General features: G+C 43.3%; 1 protein-coding gene across 1 annotated transcript in view; it reads right to left on the reverse strand.

The window, feature by feature from the left end:
* The window catches only part of FANCD2 (FA complementation group D2), a 36041-nt gene that overhangs the window by 3881 nt on the left and 12433 nt on the right, over positions 1 to 19727 (reverse strand). Inside the window, exons 16-40 of the mRNA XM_051811302.1 lie at positions 19185 to 19319; positions 18014 to 18145; positions 16164 to 16271; positions 14570 to 14679; positions 14190 to 14247; positions 13363 to 13488; positions 12975 to 13048; positions 12746 to 12886; positions 11676 to 11776; positions 11257 to 11372; positions 10950 to 11058; positions 10265 to 10363; positions 9353 to 9462; positions 8258 to 8404; positions 7025 to 7141; positions 6081 to 6209; positions 5766 to 5881; positions 5202 to 5315; positions 4516 to 4643; positions 3550 to 3649; positions 2835 to 2957; positions 1921 to 2014; positions 1365 to 1436; positions 539 to 577; positions 225 to 299 (exon numbers count right to left, since the gene is read on the reverse strand). Of these exons, the coding sequence (XP_051667262.1) occupies positions 225 to 299; positions 539 to 577; positions 1365 to 1436; positions 1921 to 2014; positions 2835 to 2957; positions 3550 to 3649; positions 4516 to 4643; positions 5202 to 5315; positions 5766 to 5881; positions 6081 to 6209; positions 7025 to 7141; positions 8258 to 8404; positions 9353 to 9462; positions 10265 to 10363; positions 10950 to 11058; positions 11257 to 11372; positions 11676 to 11776; positions 12746 to 12886; positions 12975 to 13048; positions 13363 to 13488; positions 14190 to 14247; positions 14570 to 14679; positions 16164 to 16271; positions 18014 to 18145; positions 19185 to 19319 (2673 nt within the window). The remainder of the gene's footprint in view (positions 1 to 224; positions 300 to 538; positions 578 to 1364; positions 1437 to 1920; positions 2015 to 2834; positions 2958 to 3549; positions 3650 to 4515; positions 4644 to 5201; positions 5316 to 5765; positions 5882 to 6080; positions 6210 to 7024; positions 7142 to 8257; positions 8405 to 9352; positions 9463 to 10264; positions 10364 to 10949; positions 11059 to 11256; positions 11373 to 11675; positions 11777 to 12745; positions 12887 to 12974; positions 13049 to 13362; positions 13489 to 14189; positions 14248 to 14569; positions 14680 to 16163; positions 16272 to 18013; positions 18146 to 19184; positions 19320 to 19727) is intronic.

A 19727-nucleotide genomic window follows, 5' to 3' on the forward strand; every position in this document is an offset into this window, starting at 1 on the left:
GTCATTCGACCAGAGTGATGGCAAGTTGGGGAACAGTGTTTGCTGGGAGAGCACTGGACAGGCAAGTGAACAGGGCAGAGCACAGCTGGACACATTCAGACGAGTTTGTCATAAGGGTCACAAGTGTCCTGCCAACATGTGGCCAGAGACAGGAAGCTCCTTCTAGCAAGTATCAGTCATGCTTCCCAACTGGTTCCAGACAGTTCTGCTCCCACAAGGCTCACCCTGTGCTTTTTAAAGCTGTGGTCCAGGAGAGGCATGGCAAGCTTCAGAAAGGCTTCTACAAATTGACGGCCGTACTGTAAGAGAATGATAAATATACCAAAAGGTAAATTTAAACTCCTTTTCAAAGAACCATCCCAAAGTCAGATGAGATAATGATATATTCTTTCAAGATAACAATACATTCATTGCCAGAGGCTTAGTAAGACTACATCCATGTGAAGGTTGTACTGGAATATACAGGATCAGTAATGGGCAATGATTCAAGAAAGCTGCTATTAAACTGCTTTCTTCAGTATTTTGAACACTTGCTCACCTTCAGGCAGATGCTGAGTACAGGCCTGCTGTCAAATACCTACTCGGGTGAGAGGAAGAAAGAGTCAGATCATTCCACAAGTATAAAGGAAGCAATCATTACTTCAGCTATGACAAAAGCAAAGAGTAATGATGAACCTAAGCAAGGAGAAAAGTGCAGTTGTATCTGTCATCTTCTGCCCAAACCAGGGTCACACTCAGTGACACTGAATGAACCAGCCCCAAAACTGACAGAAAGAAGGGAGTATTTCATCCAGTGGGGCTGGCCTTGAGTTCATCACCACAGGATGGCATGAACTGTCAGCAGGAGTCAAAGGAAGATCCTATGTTACCACAAGAGAAAGTGGAGCTGAGGGTTATGAGGCAAGTTACAGACAGGAATCCAAGCCTCCTGTTCTGAGTATTTGCCAGCCTTCAGCTGAGTACATCAGGAAAGCGTTTTCTTCTGGCAGATGTTATTCCAGATCTACCAGAAGGGTTTGTCCCATCTGCCTCCCGCACAGCTGGCAGTGGACTCTGTCAGTCACAAAACCCTGTACTAGGAAATTGGGGGTTTCATCCAGTCCTTTTTCTGCACTTCCTTACATCACCCTGTCTTTGTACAGGCTTATTATTTGTGTAAGAACTGTGGTAGTAAGGTGTGCAGGCTGTAAGAATTAAGTAGTATTGAAGTGAAAGCTAAATGGGAACCCTTGTACACAGATTATAACCGGCTTTATTCACCACCTTCAGGTTGTTCCACTAGTCAGCCATGCTTCATGAACCTGGATACACCAGGCTTTGCTGGGAATTTGAAGGTAAAGGCAGAAAAACAACCAAAACCTCACCTTGACCAAGTTAATGAGGATATGGAAATTCCGCACAGCGATGTTCCAGCGCAGCAGCTTCTCCAGTTGCACCTACAGGATGCAAGGGGACAATAACCCAAGATGAAGTATTTCCTCTCACCTTGCTGGATGTGCTTTCAGCAGTGTTGAAAGCATTGTTGTTGAAGACAGAGGAACAAAGCTTCAACACAGACAGATTTATCACAGCAAAAACACTTCATGGCAATTCCAGCCTGATCAGTGGCTTAAAATGCTAAGAGTTAATTCACTTCCTTATTCTCAGAGCAGCTCTTGGTTGCAAAATAATGTTGTGCTCCCACACAGGAGTTCACACCAACTGCACATCTACTAGATTTTTGGCATGGTACAAATCAGGAAAAAAAGGTGCTACTTATATGTTACCCTGTATATCCAAGTTTGGTGATGAATGAAGCTGTCTGACTGCATTTCCTAGACAAAGAAAGTAAATTCCTTTCCAGTTTATACATCTTTTTTGTACTGTGCAGTTTAACTTGTCTTCTTCGCCTCAAAGAGTCCAGTGGATTTATTTTCCTACCTCACTTGAGTCCGATGGTTTTCCAGCTGGGATGCTTTTCACTGAACTTTCTAGCTGAGCCATCATTACTCTGAAGAAAACTGGGAATGTGTGCCTGTGGAGAAAGTGAAAAAACTAAAAGCCAGCTCTGAGCCTCTAGATGAGCTGTTTGTCACCAGAATGATGTGGAAAATTTGATGGTTATCCAGCTGGGCATCCTCAGTCAGAAATCACAGGAGATTGACCCTGGGACTCATAAGCATGTCTAGCCCAGCCCAATTGCCCAGACAGATGGAGAATCCTGGGAAGTCACTACCACTTCCCCAGTATGAACCACACTTAGACACCACCACTTCTTTGTAACTCTGGGGGTGCACAGTGGAAGGTTTGCAGCTCTCAGCATAAGACAATTCTGGTAGTTTTAAAGTGCAGGAACTTTGTTCATCCCTGTTTAAACCATGCTTCCAAATTCCTGTGCTAGAAGCAGAAACACTCTGAAATCCACGCTTCCAAATTCCTATGCCAGTAGCAGAAGCATCCTGAGAGTGCTTTTCCACACTGTATACCAGCCCAGGTTTCCCTACAGACACCCCAGGCCTCTGATGCTGACTTTTGGAGTGCTTTATACCACCACAGTAGCACAGAGAGAGACAACACACCTGACAACAGACAGCAGTTCATTCTCCAATTAAAATAGCTCACAGCAATAAACTCGACATTGTGTTAATGCTCAGGACATTCCACCTTGACACAAAGCTAACCATATCCTATCTTGCTGTGTACTGCCAAAAGAATGTTTACAAGTGCCCAGAGAACCCCACTGCAGTACTAACATGAAACCATAACAGACCACAAAATAGGAAAACTAAATATTTAAAAGCAGAAATTGCCATTATGCATATCATAGAATTCCAAGTTTCTATTGATATAATTACCTGCTTAGTGTAGGATATGTAGAAGAACATCCATCTTTGGCAGAGTCGATCAGTTCAGAAACACCAACACTGGAGATTTCCTCGATAGCTTTCAGGATGTTATCTGTGTGCTCCAGGTAGACACTAAATCCAAGACCAGCAGAGTTGATCAATAAATATGATGCAGAATAACACAACAAGGCCTTGAACACTGGCTTAAAATAGTCAAGCTCTTCCTTATGCCAAAGGCAATCACATGTAGGAAATCCAAAGCAATACTTAGAACTGTCACAGTGATGTCATTAAAAGCTACCGGGATTCTTGCCATGAGGCTGGAACAGGGAGACCTCCAGAGTCCCTTCCAAGCTCAACCATTCTGAGTCTGTGATTGTATTTTACCTAATACTCAGTCCTGCTCTCCTTGACTTTAGGGAGAGCTTACCTGCTTTCAGCTTAGTGAAAGCAAGACACTTTGGTTCAGACCCACATTCATATGTGTAGGTATGCACATAAACTTACAGATGTGTTGATACACCCTGACAAGGTCTAGTCTAGTAAACATGGCTAACAGTTCTTCCTATCACTCACTGTCTTTCAATGCTGTAGAAACAGTGCTTTAGGCCAAGCTGTGTAAGCACGAGGGTTATGATTCAGAGGGGTCATCCCTCTGCAGCAACAGTAATTATTAGAAAAAGAGTGTCTTGGGCATTGCCTGGGGCAATGGCTCGAGCCTTACCAGAGCAGAGTGTGCAGAGCACTGTTGAACTGGCTGCCCTTCTCTCGGTCTCCACTGGGCTTCACCCACGACTGGCAGAGGAACTGCTTTGCTAGTGAAGCTGGGAAAGATAAGGGATAACTTACTGAAAGAAGAATCCAAGAAAATCTCCTTCATCCACACAAAAGCAGTGAGTCCAAATGTCTTTTTAAAAGATGACAATATCGATACCCTTCACGTGCCTGAACTTTGCTAAGTCAGAATGCATTTTCTCTAAAAAGCAGAAAGGTCACATAGGACATATATCACAATAACAAAATACACGCCTATCTAGCGTGTTCCTGGCCTGGAATACATGTAACATCAGAACCATGATCCACCTCTGGCCATTTCTCTACAAACTCATGTTAAACCTTATTTGTTTGGTAGCTCCTGCAGTGTGCCATCTGTTTGTTTTTAATTAGGCCACATGCAGCCCTTCAGGTATCCATTTCTAGAAATGGAATTCCAATAACAAGAGACTTGACCTTTTGGCCACAGCACTGTAATAGTAAATGTGAACAGACAGTGTAAAGCTTACAGATTTCTTAAATCAAAACTTCTAACAAACCTGACAGTCTCTTGGTCTCCAAGCTACATTGGATTAAGTCTATGATCAATCACCTCCATTACCAATGATTAAGCTGGTACCAAAATTGAACAACAGGTTTGTGCTTAGAACTCTTAAAAGTTGATTTTTAAGATGACCAGCTGACAGAGTTGGAGTCTGCCTGTGGCTGAGGCACAGCAGAACAACACCAAAGACATTCCAATATATTTACTGCTGTTTCTTTTATTAACAGCTAGGACTGTTTACCCAGTGAGATTATTAGGATACAGAAAGGAAATCTTTCCCTCAGAAGATGCACTCTCTACATAGAACCCAAGATTTACAAGGAGAAGATCACACGAAAATTAATCTGAGATTAGTGGTTCTTCACAGATTACCCATTTTCTCTCTCTTCCAGCCAGCCATTGGTTTCTCAGCGATGGCAATCAGGAGCTGAGTGAGGATGTGTGCACACTGGAAGCTGGGAACACTCTGCTGGAAATTCAGTAGGTACTGAAAACTGTCACTAGATATGACAGGAAAGGGAAAAGGTAAAAACAGGGTAGGCAGAGTAATCTCTCAGAAACACATCAATAAAAAGGAAGCATTAGACCATCTCAGATCCAAGGTCTCCCTATCCCAGTATTCTGGCTCCAGCAGTGCCCTTCTGAAGAAGGGGAGGTCAGCCACTAGTATGTCAAAATTCAGTCACTGAGAAACTACTCTCAAGCCCCAGCCACTCTAAGTGTAGCAACATCTTTATATACTGCTTTTGCCTAGTGTACCTGTAAGCATCCTAACTATCCAGAACATGCTCATTCCTTCTGTGAATCCTACTAAACTCCTTGTCTAAAACAGCCTACAAACAAATGAGATCCATAGATTCATGCATATTTTATAGTCCAGTGTCTCCTTTTCATTAGGTTTGACTGCACTGCTGTTCAACTAAATACAAAGCTCTGTTTGAAGCAAACGTGGTCTCCGTGAGAGCTTCCAAACACACATTTACCCACTATGCCCACACAAAACAGGGAAAAGTGCTTGAAATTTGTCCATTTCAAACCTTGTGAAATACAGATTTTACCTTATCAGTTCCTCAAGAAGAAGAAACTCTGTCTCTCCAGGCTTTAGCCTGTCTGCAAGCACCTGGAGAGCTGATCTCAGCAAGTCAGTATTTTCATGTTGAGAAAAACCATTCCTGAGGGGGGGGAAAAGTCCAGTTCATCATCAGACTAGAAGGAAGAGTACAAATCAGGTACAAATGCATATCTGGGCATATTGTGCATATTGTGCAAGACGAAAAATAAGGAAGCTGGATACTCAAGAATAGTCCTGCACAGGCTTTTTGTCAATGAAATACGAAGTTTGCCAGTCTGCCTCATGCTGGTCTTGACCCAAAAAGCCCATTGATTGAATTGTATCAGGTCAGTGCTTCATCACCTACAGTTGTAGCTCAGCTCAGGATGAGACAATAAAGCCTGGCCTAACTATGAAGTGCTTAAAAGTCTCCAGCCATGCAGTGGGTTGTTTTGCATGGCTGACAGGCCACTGGCAGGGTACAAACACTTTAAAGAAAAGGAAAAAGAAGAGGAAGCAATAAATGGGCTTTCCTCATGGAGGCAACTGTATACTTTTCTTTTAAACTCACCAAGCAAATAAGGAGCGAAAAGTTAGAAACAGCTGTTGGTAGCAAGAGGACATCAGCTGGTGCTCCTGGATGTTCACTCCTAGTTCATCTTCTGCACCCTGATTTTGTACAACTGTCTTTAATACAGAACAAATAATTCATTAAACACCATCCCAAAGAAAGATAAGGGCACAAGAATCCATTTCCATAAATTCCATGTTTAAAAAAACCTGAAGAAAACCACATGACTCTTTTTCCCCACAAACAAAATGAAAAATATCTTCACAGGAGACAAAACTTGACAGTTTTTTGAGTCAAAAAACTGAGCCCACTGACCTGGAAGTAGTTGTGCATGTTCTCCATGTGCTTACACAGTGGCTTTAGTAGATCAACTACACACATAGCAACTTCCTTGGGGGATCTCTGACACAGATGGGAAAAGCCAATATCCTTGTAGCCTCTTTCCTGCAGCAAACCCAAAAGATTAAAGTTGCTTCATCAGCCTTTCTTGAGAATAACTTCAAGTGCTACATCTTAGACTGTTGCCAAGCAGTGCAATTCCCAATGTCATACATGATCAGGAAGAGTCAGAGAGTTGAAAAGTTGGCTTCTGCTGAACAACCACCACCAACTCAGACACGTGGACAACATTTGACTACAAGAATAAAACTGATGTGACACGTAGGATCATAGAATCATTTAGGTTGGAAAAGACCTTTAAGATCATAGAGTCCAACACTTTACTCAGTGTTGAGAAGGCAGTCTCTTCACGTGGGAATTAAGATAGGTAGAAAGACAAGGAGAAAGAACAACAAATATGACTGAGCCCATCAAGTTGTAGTGAATTTCTCATAGTTTAACAGTGGGAAATGTGTTTACTTTTCTCCCAAAGGCATCAGCAAGGAGTCCCTGCACTCAGGGGAGTTTTTCTAATGCAGAAAAAAACCAGAAACATGGATGCAGCAGCAGCCAGTCTCCCCAGGGAGGGCTAAGAAAAGGGTCACTTGAGTTTTGAGGCTACAAGAATTTCCCTCCATTAAATACCCTTTTGTAAGATATGCAGAGAAGGAAGTGCTGCAAACACTTCAGTGAGGGCAGTGGTACACAAGTCTCTTCTGAAAGAGCAATTGCTGCTCTGGCACACAGCTAGGCCTCAGACTTCCATTTAACTGTCAGGTGAAAATAATCCTGAAAAACATCTCTCTCGGGAAAGGCCTGGAGGCCTTTGGTGTGCTCTGCCTCAGCCCAGGCCTGGACCCACTGCCTGCTGCTGTACTTGCCTTTGGAAAGGGCACTCTCCTTGTGGAGCCTGAGGGCAGCACATGCTCCAGCTTCCAGCACAGGTCATCCAGAAGGAAGCAGAGTTCAGCAGGCCCCAGCTGCACAACTTCACGAGCCTGCAATTAAAAGAACAGGCAATCCCAGGACCCAGATGTAACTGTAGTGCCTTGAAGCTCAAGTTCACTCTCTCCATTTCCAGTTATGACTCCTGGCTCAGTTAACCTCGGGAGGGACCTGTTTGGTATATGCTTGGGTTTTATGGCTCCCCAATGGCAGGTGTGGGACATTGGTTCTGGTTACAGAAAGCATGAAGCCACCCTGATGCTCTAAACATAGCTGAGGCAATGTCAGGACAACTTAACTACTGACAAAGAACTGATTTATATACATTGATGTTGAAAATTATCTCCTAAGGATAAAAAGAGGTTTCAGCCCAGAAATTTACCAACTGAGTAACAGCCAAGAAGTAATTTGAAATAATGCCACATGGCTCAAGAGACCTGTCAAAGTCTTTCAGTTGGAGGAAGATTGCATGCACAGAGAGAGCTGTCCTGCAAGGGCAGGCCAGGCTGTGCTCCAGCCTGCCATGGCCTTTTCACATTTTATGCATTTTACTAAAGCCTGACAAAATGAGACTCCAGATGGACTCAGTCTGCCTACAAATAGGTAACAAAATGAAGCACTTCTACTTTCCACATCCCTAGTGATGCAGTTTTATATAAGCTCCCAGATGATACACAGGACCCTGCTCTCTGATAGCACCTCCATGGCACCATCCCACATTTGTGCTGTTTCCAGTCTCCTGATGCCTTGAGACATCTGTCTTTTTGCACCATGGGCTTTACTTAGATGTCATAGGTTCTTTTTGATAGGCAAGTGGTCACTCAGTGTATTTTACACCCTGTGGCCCAGCAGTGTTCAATATTAAGGCCCTTTTCTTTCCATGAGGTCTATACATGTTATACTGCATCTTTCTCCTTCTATGTGATATTTACATCACTTTCTTTTTAACATTGCTACACTACATGTCTGCTCTTCTCAGGAGAGTCCTCTTTTCCTCAGTGCCTTGAAGTACTTGGCTTTCTTTAGGGTCAAATGCTGTCCTGGTCCCCGGACCAACACATCTTAACACCAACCTGCTGTCCACTTAAATGGAGCAGAAAGTGCCAAGGCCTCCGAGAAGGGTTGTAACACAAAGCCTTATCAGTGTGGCTTTAGGCTGTTCCACTCACCTCCGTGTGCATCTCTGTGTCCAAGACAGACTTGGTGAGCAGCCCACAGTGCAGCACAGTGAACACCTCGAGGTCCAGCTCTCGGAAGTACGGGCGATAGCTCTGCAGCTGGGCCAGAGGATTTCCTGCCTCTCTGTCAGCAGCACTCTGCAAAGGAAATGGCAGGAGTAAGGCTGCAACCTGCAAGACTTTTGACCTCAAATAAAGCTTAGATGAATTCCTTTCCAAACTTATTTGAGATTCTGCTTATTCCCTGTAACTTAAGTGACTTTGTTATCATATCTGACTCAGTTATCATCTCTGTACAACAGCACAGGAGAAGTGTATTTGCCTGGCTGAAACTGATAAAATGGACTCTGAATAACATTTATTAGTAGCACTGGTAGACATGGGAAGTTATGGGATGTTTATGAGATCCCAGCATCCAGGATGCTGAGCCCAAAGCTGGGCACACTTCCCTGGCTTCTCTCTTTTAGACAGCACAGATCTTTCACTCCAGACATGATAACAATACTGTAAGAGCTTATTCAAAAGAACAAGAAATAAAATCCAGTTCATTACATGATAGGTTTGGGAAATAGTTCTTAGCAGGTGATGAAAATGCATAATTTTAAAGATGCTTCATCATGAATACATTAATTAAATACCTCAAGGAACGTTTGCAAAATGAGCACCCATGACTGAAGCAGACTAGAACAGCAGGAGGGATGGTCCTCACCAGGGTTTGCATTTTCCAGATTCATCTCACAATTTCTGACCTAAATCTAGGAATGGCAGGTTATTGCAGTAATTTGAGAGATGGGATGCTGTCTTAAACAGAAACCCTCCATAGTCTCAATCAGAAGTAACTAATAGTATTATTGATAATCCTGCACTCTGGCACTGCCCTGGCCCACACTCCCTGGTGGAGAGTGGTTGGCCTCTGCAGGCACAATTTTCAAAATTCTGAGGAGAGGCACGTGCCAGAAAGCAGAATTGAACTTCATCATGATTAACTTTTGAAATGAACAACCCCTCTCTCACAGCTCCTGTTTATGTTCTATGCCACCTTCCCTAGCCCATCTTCCCTGCAAGTCCCCAGGGATATACACCTACCTTCTCCAGCTCAGAGAGCTCAGTATCAAGCTGATTTCCCTCAGAACTATCATCCACTTGAGAACGATCTGCAGAGCTGGCTTTGCTGCCATCAGCCTTCTTTTTCCTTCCTTAAAGAGAAAAGCAACTTCAGAATCAAAGGCTACACTGTGCTCTGCACTAGACAGCACTTGCAGCCAGGCAAACAGCACAGCCTGTACTTTAATGAGCATTAAGAAAGCATGGAGCATGCATAGGTTGTGTCATCCATAGCCAGGATCACAGACAAAAAATAAAAAGAGTCAAATGCATTTGGGGTTCCCTCATAATCAGCTTCTCTTTTACAAAGTCACAATACAAAATTAAACCAAGTCTCACTGTTCTCAATGTAGTTTAAGTATTATGAAGTGATTGCAAAAATGAGTGGAACATCATCTTAAAAAATGCTTGAACCAAAATTTAATGCTTCTTCCTCAGACACAGTATTGAGAAAGGAAGAGGACCTGGAAAAGGAAGATGACACAACTACAGAAGGGACTTGCAGGGATGCCAAGCCAACAGCAGAGTAACTCATTGAACCAAAGCCACAGGTTCAGGACCAGACAATGCCATGAATCCATCAAAGACAGAACTTACTGCTGCAGAAAACACTTTGGTAGGTGAAAACAATCAGTGAAAGCCCTAGATTTTCACTGTTAAACACTATGCATCCGCTTTCCCAGGAAGACAGACTATCCAACACCTGTTTGGTGTAGGATATTTTTACATCTCCACTTCAGCTGCAACAGGAGTTGATGAGGTAAAATTTCAAGGTAGACAACACTCTGCCAGTAATTTAGTGCTTCACACACACACAAATGCAGTGGCTGCAGTGCAGTACCCCAGTCAACTCCCATCTCATCTGTTTGCTTAAACATTTTAAGCTTTCTTTACCACTCCTTTTTCTCGCTGGACCAGCAGCATTAACAGATGGTGCGGCCTCTGGGGCTTCAGAGTCAAAAGTAGCTGGTGGTGGGACATAGCCAGGGGTTGCTGGAAGAGCCAAAACGTAGAAGTGGGGTTAGGTCAGCTCCCAAATGACAACATACAGGCAAGATACATATCCAAAGGAAATACCATACATTTCACTGTCCTGGTGAATGGCCCTGTTTTTCTGCTGCAGTGCATTTAGCTCCAATTATCTTTATCATCACCGGTCAGAACTGTCAATCAGTATCTTGGTCTGGCTGAACTCTGTGCCTGATCACCACTGTCCTGTCTTTTTATCAAGTACTTTCTTATCTGTATTTCAGTGTAACTTCGTGATCATCTGTATGTGCAGGCATGTGCTGCAAGGACTAAATGCCAACTACTGGAGAGAACTGTGTGAGTAAATGTGAATGTTCCTGTGCTTGGGGCTCTAGAGTGTGTCATTTGTGTGCTCCTCACTGATGAGGTGATTGAGAAGGGCAGTTTGGACTTGGACAAACTGAAAACAATATCTCTGCATGCACCAACTCTTAGGCCATTGTAAAACTGCAGTGTGTGTTACCATAGACTTCCCCCATTGATGTCGAAAACAACCCCTTTCACTTCACAGCAGGTACAGGCCCAGAACGTACAAATGTTTCATACTCACCTGCCAAGCATTTTCCCAGCACATTCTGCAGCTCTGTGATGTTCTGTAATCGAGTCAAAACTTTCCCCTTCATCTCAGCATCCTGTTGCTGGCAGAAGGCATTTACAACCTAGAGACACAAACCAAACTCACTGACTTAGGGAGATTTGTACCCACTTATACTATTGTTTCTTTTCTGAATAACATTCTCAAGTCTTGAGTAAGCACACAACACAACACAAATGAGCTGTGCAATGAGGTCCTGACTGCAAACAAAGCTCTGCAGCAGCCCATAAGAACATGGACATAACTGGTGCAATCTACTCACCTCACGAAACCAGTTGAGAGCATAGAACAGGAGAGAGCAGAGAAATTCCCGTTCCTGTTTGGACAAAGAGTCCAGCTTTCCTTCAACCTCCAGGTCTGTCAGGTACAGGGGACAACCTGGCAGAGAGTAAGAGAAGTACACATTGAACTGTGTTTGCTACCCATGCTTTGGTCTCTGCATGGACAAAGTCTTTCACCACAGCCTGTATCAATTCCAATGCCTCTTTGGAGTAAGCCCTGTCAGCCACTCCATCCCCAGGCAAACCAGTTGTCTCCCCTGCCTCTCCTCCACTGTGTGGGCACAGAACATCTCAGCCTCCTTCCCAAACTGCACAATTCTTCCCACAGCTGCAGGAAGTCTTTGCAGACCTGGGACAGGAACAAGACAGCCAGACTCCATACAAAGTCCCTTTCCCATACCTAATAAGGCATCAATCTCCTCCAGGCTTCCACTGTTTTGCTCTGCAGTGTAGAGCCTCAGCAATCGGAAACAGGGTGACAGACATATGGGTGACACTGCCCTGGGGGAAAAAAAGAAATGGAGTGAGTCCTGTGTTTTATGTATCTCCAGAATGCCCATCACTTCTCCATTATGTCCTCTGTCCTCCCCAGGCCACCTTGCCTATGCCTTCTATTTTGCTTCTTGCAAGTCCCAGCAACCCAGAGCAGAAATGCACTGTGTGGTTAGAGAAAAAATATAAAACACTGGTGATTACCAGTTTTCTGGAAAAGCATATAAGGGCAGAAAAATGGTTGTAATGAACAAAAATGGGGTCAGATTTATTTCTGGTGGAAACCAAAAGTTGAAGAATTCAGAAAGAACTGTAAGAAATTGTGCACAACACAGCTGTGACCAGTGGAGAAACTCCCTTGGAAGTTTTGTAGTGTGCCACTGCTCACATTCTCAGGACAATGAACATTTTTCCATAGATGCATGTAAAATAGCTATATTTTCTTTTATTTTAAAGTACTTGTGTCTTTTTAAAAGCACAACTGAAATCTCAACAAAATCCTATGATAATAAATTACACAGGCTGAGAAGCTGCAAATAAAAAAAAAAAAGCCTTGTGTAACCTTAATGATCCTATGATTCTATGATGCTTTTTAACTTTGATGCCCTACTGTTTAATTACTTTTATTTCTTATGTGCTTCCTGTTCCATTTTCCAAAAACAATGCCCTTATTTCTCAGTCAAATTTCATTTTTGGCTGCATGTTTGTGGTTTTAGCACAGTCTACCCACATGACTTACCCACAATCACCTAAACAGCCTGAGCCACAACAGACTGACAGTTCCCAACCAGCTTATGCCTCTAGACCTATCTGAATATGTGTAACAGCAAGAGAAGGAAAACAACACTGCAAACTGATAAATTCTCTGACCAGCTCTTTATCAGGCACTTTGGGAGGCAGGGCTGTAGCAGTGAAGTGCAGCAAATGAAAACAATTATTTTACCTTTACAGTCACCCCACAGATAAATGTCAAAGTACCTTTTACTTTGGCTACTCACTCCACCAGTGACCCTGCCAAGCTCACTCTGTGACACCAGTGGTAAGAGGTTAATAGCAATTGCTTCCTGACTCTGATCTTCATCCAGATTATATAAGGACTTCACTGGGAACAAGAATGAACTGCAAGGAAAGACAGAGAAGCTCTTGTTGACCACCTCAGCTCTCAGTGACAGAAACATTACCAATATTTTATCTATGATTAGCATACCCATCCACTGTGGGGTTGAGATCCACCACAAAGTCACTGGGAAAATCCTCCACCAGACTCTTTCCAAATTCATCCTATAAAGGAAGGAAAAAACCTGCTCAGCAAAGTTTAAAGTTCTTTCAGATTCTACTTTTGTCTATGAATCTTAACAGCATGCTTAATTTCCTTTAAAAGGCTTCCCTGTTGTCAGGTAAAAACTCACATAAAGGAAGCTATTAAAGCACAATGAAGAATCTGCCACAATCAAAAAAAGCCAGGAGAGCAGAAAGATTATTTTTTGTATCTGACCAATCTCTTACAGAACAAAAAAAGTTCTCAGACTGGAGTGAAATCCTCAAATCAACTCTGTCCTGCCAATGCCTGAAGAACATGTTTCTCTATAACCTACCAGGAGCTGCAAGTCCAAATTGCCCTTCTGCTTCTCAATCAAATTGGCAAGTTCATCATAGTACAGAGCCAAGACTTCTGGTCTTTGCTCACAGCAGAAGCCCACAAGGTCCAGCAGGGTAGACAGCTGAAAGGAGAGAGAACAGTGTGCAAAAAGGGTAAGGTTAAAGATCCAACTCAGGCTTCAGTCCTCTTCACATTAATTTATTCTGAGGCATATCCAAAGCTTTATCTCTAGAGTAACAGTCCATGGTGAACATTCTTGCAAAGACCCAGTTTTTAAGAAGGAACATGGGCCTTTTAGGGTCCTTGCCCAGCTCCCCCATGAAATAACACAAAAGAGTCTGCCCACAACCACTGACAGAGTGCCAGCCTAGAAGAAGGTTCTTCAACATGAATTAAGGACAAAGGCCAAGGCTGGGCCAACCCTGTACAGCAGAAATACTTTCTCTAGGTGGCCTGAAAGGCACAGCTGCCAAGCTCAGAGGATGGCAAAGCCTTTGGCTCACTGAAGCAGATTGCCCTGTTTCTTTCCTCTGTATTTGAAAATAACAGCTGGAGAGAAGACTTCCACTAAATGGCTGCAGTGTTGCTTGTCCTGGACTAGCAGTAAGCAAGACCAGCAGGTCCTATCTTAATATAGACTTTTGTTTCTCCAAAAACATTTTTAATAGACTCTTGGCTCTGCAGTCAGTGTACAAGAATCCAGGCTCAGGAAAGGTAGTTCCCAGAGCCACACACTACTTCAGTTAAGACTGTGTTTCCAACACCCCTCCTTGCTGGCCATACCCTCCCTGTCTCCCACAGTGCCCCATTCTTGGCACTCACCTGCCCATCACGCTCACTGTTCAGCTCTGGTCTCTCCAAGGAACCATCTCCTTCAGTCCTGAAAGCAATTGATAACCTTGCTTTTGTGGCACAACACTCAAGAGACAGGAAAACCCATCACACACACAGGGCTCTCTCTCCAGAAATTAGAGAATTATGCATGAAAGGGATGGTTTCTGGAACACATGTCTTTGCTGTTAAGACACGGGTTATCACCTGTAGTCATCACTTCTTCTGAAAACCATTGACACTCATCACCATAAGCCTGATATCTGTGGCTGTATGTGCATGATCTCAAAGGCAATGCATTCCTGACTTTGTTCCACTCCAGGTTTGGTCTGAATTGAAAGTATGTTAAACTCTGCTACGTTCTCTCTCACCTTTTTAATGCCACGCTGCCTATCATGGTAACAGCACCAATAATCCCCATTTGCTTGTGGTTGGGAACTGTGCTGGAGAGCCATTTCCTGATCACCATATGCATGTCATCCTAAAAAAAGAGACACAGATAACATCACCACAAAGGTACTTGAGTACATCAATCACACTTCTATTGGTCTCTTTGCTTAATGTCATCTCCAAAGGTTACAGGGGATGGTTTATTGGGATTACAGTTTTGCAAAAGCAAGGTGCATTCTGATGTTTCCTTTACTATGAAAATACTGGTCCCAACTCTAAGTAAGGATGCAAACAGCATTAAAAGTGACTTGCTTTTACTTTTGTCTAATTACTTGGGTTTCAGAAGTACACAGAAAAGGTAAAGAGGAAGCAGGCTCCCAGGATATCAATTTCTTTCGTTATGTACCCCGAAGTCTTTGGTATCTTGGAAGACAGAGTCAAGTTGCCAGCCTTGGATCTCCACGGTTACCAAGTCTCAGCTCAGAATAAATTCTAGAGCTTACACTCCTCCCCTTCTTTTCACAACTTATGAGGGTGTCAGGCAGAACACTTCTCCCTGATGGCAAGTCCTCCTGGGCTGCACAGTCCTGTGTTGCCAAGGCAATTTTCACAAGTCACACATATGAGAGATGTGGGGTAGGAGGTGGGGAAATCACTGAGGAAAGTAGTCCAGAAAGGAGCTAAACCTGCCACACAACTGGAAATTTAGGCAGTGAAGAGCTCCAATTGAACAGAGTGGGAAGGTCTGAAATGACTACAGACATGCTGTTTTACATGCCACAGACCAATTGGGAAGAAAGAGCAGTTTTCCTTTATAGTCTCAAGCTGGTGTGTGCAAACATACCCACAAACTATGCAGGGACTCAAAGAAAGACAAGCAGTCCTTATTTCTAAGAGCTGAACTTTATGAATGGGAAGATTTTAAACCCAGACATCTCCATTGTGAAATAAATGTCTTTGAGACATTTCTTTATCCGATCACTGCTGTGCTCAAGGTGTGAAGTCTGCCACTTCACAGCAGAGTCCTCTGCTCTGGGTAGTTCAGTTCTTTTAACATGAGGGTCTTTGTTGTCTCTGGTGTGCAGACATTAAGCAGCTGAATCAAGACGAACATCTCGGGGAAGAAGCTGGACTCTGCTTTCTGAATGCCTTCAAGTGATGGAGAAACAGAGTTTGGGAAAGAGGCTGCTGAATTTACACTTTTACAGGCCTTCGAGGCTCAGCTGGACAAAGCATCAGCCACCCTGATATAATGTGAGTGACAGTCCCACTTGGACTGGGATGTTAAGATTTGAGGATGCCATCCCTTCCACCACCATTTCTAACAACTCTACCTTTCTCAGATGTGCAAGTAAAGAGGATCTTTCTGGGAAAGATGCAAGGCACAGTCACTGTGATAAGTCACTGAAAAGTCTGGAGCTGCAAGCTGGCTTGCAGCCACTAAGAGAGAAGAGAATTTTAAGCCGAAGGACATCCTGACATCAATCACTGTTCATAGATGAGACCACTAGTTAGTTAATCTAGCAAAAGAACCAATGCACAGCCTGAACAACTTTCTGTTGTGTCTCTGCTTACCTGAATATAGCTGCCTTCTTGCCTCTGGCTGAATGCCAGCGTGCTGAGAATGTAGAAGAGCTTTCGGATCTGGCAAGGATTCAGTTTCTGTGTAGAGTCCAAAATAGTCTGTAGGAGAAGCCACAAATGAGCTCAGATGTACAAAGAATCCCTTTCCATATTCTCAAAACCACATCAGTTGTCAACCTCAGGGAAGACTATTTGCTTTACCTTTTTTGTATGTGCACAAAAAAGCTACATTCAAATTAAATACACATAAATGCCAAACTATTGCTCTGGCCTTAATTATGGCAGTTCATTTTATCAGAGGTTGAATGGGAAGAACAGCTTGGCTACCCTAAGCATTTTAGGAGTGCTCAGCACAATAGCACAGCTATTTATCTTCTATCACAGGTCTGGTTACAGGATTAAAAGTATTTGACAAAATTAACATTATGAATTTCTTACTAATATCTCCATTACAAGCCCTGTAGCAGTCAAGTTGTTGATGATCTAAAGTTTGAATTTTCTCTGCTGGGCTGGCATCTTCAGGATATTTCCTCTTCCAGTGCTTCAGTGAAAAATAGTCCAGCTGTTTCCAGAGGCAAGCTAGTTTTCCTACCACTGACAGAGTTTTTCATTGCCATTATTTTTCTTCTACAAGTGGCCAACCTCAAGCAGGATTTGGAACAAGGCGTCGAGTTTGACAGGATTAAATAACCAGTTTTGCAACCTCAAGAAAATTCACCCAGTTTTAAGATTAAGAAATAGCTGTTAGAGGAGATGATTCATGCTAAGATCTGCATGTTCTCTCTGTGCTGGAGAGGTTTCAGCTCAGTGTCAAATAAGCCAGGCACCTGCAGCTCTACAGACCTTTAGAGGTAACTGGCCAGTGTCTCAATCACCCCTGAGATGCAGGTCATACACTGCCAGCCCTGAGGTGTGGCCAGAGCCCTGATTAATGTGTTTCACATACCAGCTTTGGTAACACATCAAAGATCATCCTGTAGAAATCATAATCTGCAAGTGATTTGCCAGCACAAGAACATGCAAACAAGGTCAGGAGGAAGATCAGGAGGAAGGTCAGGAGGTCTTAGTGGACTGCTGTGAGCAAGAACTCCCCATCACACTTCTGACAACACATTCCATTATGGGTAGGATTTCAGGTTGCCTCATTCAAGGACTACTGTCAATCCTGAGTCCTTATCACATCTACCCTCTGCCAGGAGGCAAGCCAGTCCCATTTCTTTCTGTTATACCCATCAAATGTGTGACAGATTGCACTGCAAATTCTTATGGTAGATCTTAATGCCTTTTTAGCATATTTTAAGCAAGTAATTTGGAAACAGGTGACTGGGCAGGTGTGACCCTGCCTGTCATTCTCAGAAGTCAACAGTCCATTTTTTTTCTCCCTATTGAGTACTTTCTTCTTTTAAATTTTAGGACATAAGTCTTTTTCCACCCCTGCCAGGAGTTTATCTTAGGACTCAAATACTGGGTAAAGTACTATCAGTGTTTCAATAGGTAGAACAGGCATTCCACAGAGGGGGCAGGTTTTTGCCAAGTATTTGAAATAGTTCACGTTAATAAAGACAGCATTTTCCCTCCATCACAGGCATCATTCCATGCCTGCAATTTAAGCATTGTCCATCTCAATTTCCCCTGCCAAAAAATCACACACAGTCCTGTCTTACAGCTCACACTTTGACAGCAGACATCTTGCACTTCTGACCACTGCATTTCTCCAGGCAGCTTTACAGGTACCAGTTGTTCCAACACCTCTGTTTCAGAGCAGCACTGACCTATTCTGGGCCTGAGGCAAAGTGGTGTAAGGACCCTTAAATCCAGAAAGCCCCCAGAAACACAGGTACCTTCACGAAGGCAGCGTAGCGCATCAGCAGGGCCGTGTGCAGCACCACCAGGTCCCTGAGCACATCCAGGGAAATGTCCAGCTCTGTCTCACTTCCACTGCACACGTGAGTCACCAGAGCAGTCACAACCTCCTAAGGAAAAAGCCCCCAGAGGAACCAGAGTGAAATACCAACCAAAAAAAGGCTGCGTTGCTCTGTTCCTACGTGATGTGCTGCTCAAGTACAGACTGTCATCCTGAAACTCAGTCATATTATTCTAAAGCCCTTCTTGGTTTGCTCTTTAATTCTCAATATCCACAATACTGACTTTCTCCATGAGCCTGAATTTTATTCAGTTCTAAAAGTTCCCATGATTCCATAAAGCAGCTCTTCCCCAATTTTTGCCTGCCTGTGAACACTATCACAGCTTCTGCTCTTTGCTACAGCACATCTGATGACAAAAATCCTCCCTATTTTCTTAGGCATACAGAACACTGCACCATACCCAGGTGGACACCATCTCTAACTTCAGCAGTTCCAGTGTCTTCACAATCTTTATCAACAGTAATTCAAAACTGGCAAAAGGTTCTTATGGCCTTACTTTAGTTTACTTCAGGACAGGAATCTCTCTCCACTACCACTTACTGTCTTAGGCTCTAGGCCTTTCCTGTGCCACTAATTGCTACTACTCCTTTGAAATTCTTAACATCTCCAAGTATTACTGGACTCACTAACTTGTGGCAGATGACACAGTATGTCTTCACATCTCAGGTTTTTCCAACTTGCAATTTTTATTTATTTCTTAATTTCGTAGTAATAACTAATATAGATACAACACTGCAAATAGTCTTAATTACAAACATATTGTGCCCTAAAAAGTGCAAACACATTAAAAAACTTCGGCAGAGCTGTCTGTCTTCAATCCCCAAATTTCCTGATGTCAGCAAGTGTGAAGGAACTCATACTCAGAGCTAAAAGTCTAATCTGTGATTAGTTCAGAGTACACAGCTTGATCCACTTGCTACCAGTGTTGCTGTGATTATTCCCCACCTTCTTCCTGGCCTGTTCCATGGCACAGACCTCTCTCTGAAGGCTTCCAACTGCCCCAAATCCTCTCCCCCTAAAGGATCATGCCATACACTAGAAGAAAGTGCAAACACAAAGCAAACAGCTGCCACCCATCACACTCTACCTGCTGGCAGTAAGAGTCAAAGGCTGCAAAAGCTTGTTTGTACATGCAGCTGCCAAAGGAGACGATGGCTGGGTGTGCAGAGTGCAGAAACACCTGGGCAAGTGCCAGGATCGAAGGGAAGAAGTCTTTGATAACCTGAAATACAGACATCATGAAAGACTTGCTGCTTGTTTACAATACACTCAGTTCTCCAAAGAAAGCATGTGCTACAGCCCATCCCAAAAGCTTTGCACAGTTTAGTAGGAGCTTTCCCACCTTTTCCAACTGCCCCCATTCAGAAATGGGAAACGAGCAGGTAAGGCCCACCAGAATGTGTTTCTCCAACCTTCTCCACAGAAAGGAGTGACAGATTAGTCAAGAAGCCAACCTGCAAAGCTGCAGAGCTCACAGCAGCATATCACTTATGGGTGACACTAAGCAAGTCCCAAGCAACACTGTGTCCTTTTTTCATTAACCTCTTCAGTAATGGTAATACATACATACAGCAAATATATATATTTAGACCTATAAAACATTGCAGTTGAAAAACAGTGCATGTAAACA

The sequence above is a fragment of the Manacus candei genome, unplaced genomic scaffold (genome assembly GCF_025592945.1).
Source record: "Manacus candei isolate 608988 ecotype Guabito, Panama unplaced genomic scaffold, ASM2559294v1 h1tg000082l, whole genome shotgun sequence".
In the NCBI taxonomy this organism is placed as follows: Eukaryota; Metazoa; Chordata; class Aves; order Passeriformes; family Pipridae; genus Manacus; species Manacus candei.